At 52.3% G+C, this 6,116-nt stretch overlaps 1 protein-coding gene across 1 annotated transcript; it reads left to right on the top strand.

Moving 5' to 3' along the window:
* The first annotated feature begins 205 nt into the window (after positions 1–205).
* On the top strand, positions 206–1,043 carry LOC119284004. Its single transcript, XM_037563322.1, has 2 exons — positions 206–410; positions 506–1,043. Exons 1-2 carry the CDS (start codon positions 206–208, stop codon positions 748–750), a joined length of 450 nt encoding a protein of 149 aa, XP_037419219.1. The 3' UTR covers positions 751–1,043.
* Positions 1,044–6,116: the final 5,073 nt, after the last annotated feature.

Here is a 6,116-nt window from a genome sequence, read left to right as displayed (position 1 = left end):
AGAGAACAAAAACGCATGCGCGCGCGCCAGCCAAACCGACATGCCAATCCTCACGGCAGCATGCAGACGCCACGTACCCGCCACGCGCGCGCGCACAGCCCACCCACGCTGCCACCAACGCATGAACACGAACCACGCACCGCCTTGCAACGAACGATAAAGGCCTCCGTCACCACCCAGTTCGAGCCAGAAAGAAAGAGCACACATGGCGCACACGACGCAGCAGGAGCGGGACGCGACGACGAGGGAGCTGCTGCGGCAGCTGGTGGTGCTCAAGAGCACGGCGCGCACGCCGGTGCAGCAGGCGATATCCCGGGAGCTGCTGCAGCCGCTGCTGGAGTTTCACCCGCTGCTCGCCAGGACGACGGCGGTGATCAAGAGGGGCGCCGCGGCGGTGGCGCGCGAGCAGGGTAAGCAAGTCCTCGCTTTCAGATTCCTCTGTTCCCTGATCGGTTCATTCTTATCTTATTAATCTATGCATGTGCGTTGTGCATTGTGCGTCCAGAGCTGCTGGCGGAGCTGGGGATGGCGATGCAGCTGCCGGAGTCGGCGTCGGTGCCGGAGCTCCGCGCTCGCCTGCTCAGGGAGGCCCGGCTCGCCGCCGTGGAGGCCGAGCTCGCCCTCAGGGAGACCAAGCTCGCGCTCAGGGAGTCGGAGACGCGGCTTGATTTCTTGGAATCTGTCCTTGAGTCCTGGGAAAGAAGGACCGACCCGGGAAGAACAGGAGAAAGCACCATTAGCCGCTACTAGGTAGTTCAGACATTGAGCGGGAGTCTGAACATAGGACGTAGCAACAGCAGAAGCTAGTGTTAGATCCATCCTTCCTTTTTTTTTCTTTTTTTGTTGTTGAGATGTAATGGAATGGAAACATCCCTCAATGTCATAATAAGGGAGCACCTAGTGAACAGTTAGCTGAAAAGTAGAACGAGTTCCAGTCGATTTTAACCGCAGTGGCCCGAGCTGTTGGGGATGTCAGCAGTGGTCGTCCCATTTTGTTCCTCCTCTTAGCTATCTTCCCCAGCGGATCGACGACACAATTTCCGTTCTCGGACTGAATAACAAATGTGCATATATAAAAATAAAATCCTAGTGAGACCTTTGTATGCTAGTATGCCTCGTCCCGACGATTTAGGCCTCTTTGAATTCACAGGATTCTAAAAACGCGGTGAGGGAGTCCCGGATTAGGGGGTATCCGGATAGCCGGACTACCATCATCGGCCGAACTATCATCGGCCGGACTATTATCATCGACCGGACTCCAAGACTATGAAGATACAAGATTGAAGACTTCGCCCCGTGTCCGGATGGGACTTTCCTTGGCGTGGAAGGCAAGCTTGACGATACGGATACGTAGATCTCCTACCATTGTAACCGACTCTATGTAACACTAGCCCTCTCCGGTGTCTATATAAACCGGATGGCTCTAGTCCGTAGGACACAACAACAACAACCATTATAATCATACCATACGCTAGCTTCTAGGGTTTAGCCTCCTTGATCTCGTGGTAGATCCACTCTTGTAAACATCCACAATATCAATATCATATCAATATCAATCAAGCAGGACGTAGGGTTTTACCACCATCAAGAGGGCCCGAACCTGGGTAAAACATCGTGTCCCTTGTCTCCTGTTACCATCCGCCTAGACGCACAGTTCGGGACCCCCTACCCGAGATCTGCCGGTTTTGACACCGATATTGATGCTTTTATTGAGAGTTCCTCTGTGCCGTCACCGATAGGAAGGATGCCTCTTCCCGTCTTCAAGGACGGCATCTTCGCCGATGGAGCCTTGGCCGCCGGCCAAACTATCCGGCTAGGAGGTTTTCTTATGACCTCCTGTCCGGCCACCGCTTCAACGATGACCTCTCGTGTCATCGAGAGCAATCTTCACGTCAACTCGGAATTCGCCGAGCAATTAGATCCAGCAGAGCTCTCGTCTGTAAATGAACTCTTGGATCGGATCGCCGCCCTGGGAGTCGCTACAGACTACAATCGGATCGGGCTTAAAACCGATCTGAGAGAGATTAACTCTCCCCAGGTTACCCACCACGTCACGGTGGTAGAGGAACATCGCGACGATCCTTCTCCCATATTGAAAACTAGTCGTGTCCGGGCTACCGAACCCTCCCTGCCGGATTCCCGCGGAGGAGCGGATTCCGATCAAGCACTGAACATAAAGTCAGGCATCGGACCGAAATCGTTGGACAACGTTCCACTTTCCAAGCTTCCAAATTCGGAAACTTCTCGGCCCTTGAGCCTCGAGATGGGCAGGGTCCCAGACTCAATTAGGCCCGCCCGTCCAGATATATGCGATCTATCTCTAATCCGGCAAGAGCCAGCCGAAACAGTACATCATTACTGGGCCAGATTCCTCCTGGTCATGGACCGGATAAAGGACTGCCGAGAGGAAAACGCAATCTCGATCTTTTGCAACAATTGCACGGACAGGGGAATCTTGAACGCCGTCAGCCATCGTGAAATCACACATTTCGCCGACTTGGCATCCATAGTGCGAAAGTATTGTGCCATAGAAAGTTTCCGGAAAACCGAAGATAGGTTTTGGGATAATCCGGCCCCGAACATAGCCCCAGTCCGCAACAAAAGGGTGCATTACACTCAGGCACCAAGTACAAGAACCAAAAAACAGAAGCCCCTTAAAGGGAACGGAACCGTACTGGAGGGATGGCTCAGCAAACCCTGTACAATTCACAGTACCAAGGGCGCCACCCCTGCACATAGCCTTCGTGCATGTTAGATATTACGGCAGGTGGCCAAAAGTGGCGAGGAGCTTCTAGCCCCGCGAAACCACACCAACAATACCGGTACGGTATCAACAGTCTTCGAGACTTTCCATCAAACAATATGCGGAAACGAACGATCCACAGCCTTGCCGAAGTCTACCAAGTAGCAACAACAAATCCTTGGAGCGACGCGGCCATCACCTTCAACGCCAGCAACGAACCCAAATTCCGAACAGCCCGAGCACCAGCCGCATTGGTCTTCAGTCCAATAGTGGACGGCTTTCGACTTACCAAGGTACTCATGGATGGCGGCAGCGGATTGAACCTCATTTACGAGGAAACTCTTCAAAAAATGGAAATAGACTGGAGCCGCATTGAGCGAAGCAGCACAACCTTCAGAGGAATAATCCCTAGCCTGGAAGCATGCTGCACCGGAAAAATCACACTCGATGTGGTGTTCGGCTCGCCGGACAATTACAGGTCCGAAGAAATCACGTTCCAAGTGGCCCCGCTCAGCAGCGGATACCACGCTATATTAGGACGAGAGGCATTCACAATTTTCCAAGCCGTACCCCATTACGGGTACATGAAGCTCAAAATGCCTGGGCCCGGCGGGATAATCACTCTCGTTAGTGATCCGGACATAGCACTCCACGCCGAAAACAAAACAGCCGCATTAGCCCTGGAGGCACTATCCGAAGCCCTAGCGGCAGAGGAACTCACCGCGCTGCGCGCTACGGTGCACAGAGACGACGTGATACTCGATAAGAGATCCAAATCCACCTCCTTTAAACCAGCGGACGAAATTATAAAATTCCAGGTCCACCCAGCGGACCCGACAAAGACGGGCTCCATCGGGGCACAGTTGAACCCTGATTTAGACACCGCGCTGCGAGAATTCCTTCGGGAAAATTGGGACATTTTCGCCTGGCATCCTTCAGATATGCCAGGAATCCCTCGCAGGCTGGCAGAGCATAGCCTAAACATCCTAAAAGGATTCAAGCCCGTCAAACAGGCTCTTCAACGATTTTCCGAACCCAAAAGACAGGCAATGGGAGAAGAACTAGCCAAACTATTGGAAGCCGGATTCATCAGAGACATCAAACATCCGGATTGGCTAGCAAACCTGGTAATCGTACCAAAGAAGGAAAGATCCTGGCGCCTATGTGTCGATTTCAAAGACCTAAATAAAGCCTGCCCAAAGGATCCCTTCCCCCTCCCCCGCATCGACCAAATCATCGATGCCACTGCAGGGCACGATTCATTGTGCTTCCTGGACGCATACTCCGGCTATCATCAGATCAAGATGGCAGAAGCAGATCAAGCCGCAACGGCGTTCATTACTCCATATGGACCATTCTGCTTCAACACGATGCCCTTTGGACTTAAAAACGCCGGCGCAACATATCAGCGCATGATTCAGACATGTCTGGCTACCCAGATCGGCAAAACAGTAGAGGCATACGTAGACGACGTAGTCGTCAAAACCAAACACGTCGAAACTCTAGTAGACGACTTGAGGGTCACATTCGACAACCTCCGAGCATATGACATCAAGCTGAATCCGGAAAAATTCGTTTTCGGCATACCAGCCGGAAAGCTCTTGGGCTTCATTGTATCCGGTAGAGGAATTGAAGCAAATCCGGCCAAAATCCGAGCCCTACCACAGTTGGATATTCCAAAAAACCTCAAACAGATCCAGAAATTGACTAGATGCGTGGCGGCTCTCAGCCGCTTTATCTCCCGCCTAGGAGAAAAGGCATTGCCCCTCTATCGCCTCCTCAGGCACACCGAACACTTCGAGTGGACGGATGCTGCCACTGCCGGACTCGAAGAAATAAAGGCCATATTGGCAACGAATCCGGTCCTGGCTGCGCCCAACCTGGGCGAACCTATGTTGTTATACATCACGGCAACACATCAAGTAGTAAGCGCGGTGCTCGTCGTAGAACGAGAGACAGAAGGGCATAAATTCCCTCTTCAAAAACCAGTGTACTACGTATCCACTGTTTTAACCCCCTGCAAGTCCCGTTACCCGCACTATCAAAAGATAGCGTATGCGGTGTTCATGGCATCCCGGAAGCTCCGACACTACTTTCAAGAGTGTTCGATAATAGTGGCCTCCGAAGTACCCCTAAATGACATTATAAATAACCGCGACGCAACGGGCAGGATTGCAAAATGGGCCATTGAGCTCTTACCATTCGACATAACTTACAAACCCCGGCGAGCTATAAAGTCGCAAGTTTTGGCTAACTTTGTCGCTGAGTGGACTGAAGCCGAACTCCCTAAAGAGTACGGCGCATACTCCAATTGGATTATGCATTTCGACGGCTCCAAAATATTGGCCGGATTGGGGGCTGGCATCGTACTAACGTCCCCAACCGGGGACAGAGTCCAATACGTACTTCAGATAATGTACACGGACTTCAACAATGCAGCCGAATACGAGGCCCTCTTACATGGCCTCCGGATGGCAATCTCCATGGGCATCCAATGCCTAGAGGTGCGCGGGGACTCAAACCTCGCAATATCCCAAGTAAATGGAGACTTTGACGCCAAGGATCCAAAAATGGCAGCCTATCACAACACCGTCCTTAAAATGTCAGCTCGGTTCGAAGGACTTGAATTCCACCACGTAGCCAGAGATAATAACCAAGCGGCCGACGTATTGGCACGCATCGGCGCAAAACGTGATGCTGTCCCTCCAAATATCTTCCTGGAACGGCTGTTCAAGCCATCCGTACTATGGGAAGAGGAGTCCGGAAATAACAAACCGGAGGCAGCCGCAGAGCAATCTGACATAACCGGCGATCAAGCCGATGAAACAACACCCTCAGCTCACGACATAATGGCAGTAATCGCCCCATGGACAGAGTCGTTCCTAGCCTACTTGCTTAGGCAGGAACTCCTCGAAGACCATAATGAGGCTCGCTGCATAGTCCGGCAATCTAAAGCCTACAAGGTCCATGAGGGAGAACTCTATAAGAAAAGCACAACCGGAGTCCTTCAAAGGTGTATCTCCGAAGAGGAAGGGCGAGACCTTCTGGCTGAAATTCACACCGGACTAGGCGGACACCACGCCGCAGCCCGGGCCCTTGTAGGAAAGGCATTCCGTACAGGATTTTATTGGCCGACGGCCCGGGCAGATGCTAAGGACTTAGTCCAAAGATGCGTCGGTTGTCAGCTCTTTGCTAATCAGAGCCACATGCCACCCACCGCCCTCAAAACTATACCCATTACCTGGTCGTTCGCGGTCTGGGGGCTTGACATGATTGGACCACTTAAAGGGGGAACCCGCAAGCAAAGGTACCTATTGGTCATGGTGGATAAATTCACCAAATGGATAGAGGCCAAGCCAGTTAAAACGGCAGA

Source organism: Triticum dicoccoides, chromosome 4A (assembly GCF_002162155.2).
Source record: "Triticum dicoccoides isolate Atlit2015 ecotype Zavitan chromosome 4A, WEW_v2.0, whole genome shotgun sequence".
NCBI lineage: Eukaryota > Viridiplantae > Streptophyta > Magnoliopsida > Poales > Poaceae > Triticum > Triticum dicoccoides.
The sequence above is the reverse complement of the archived record's forward strand: the minus strand, read 5'-3'. Positions and strand labels throughout refer to the sequence as shown.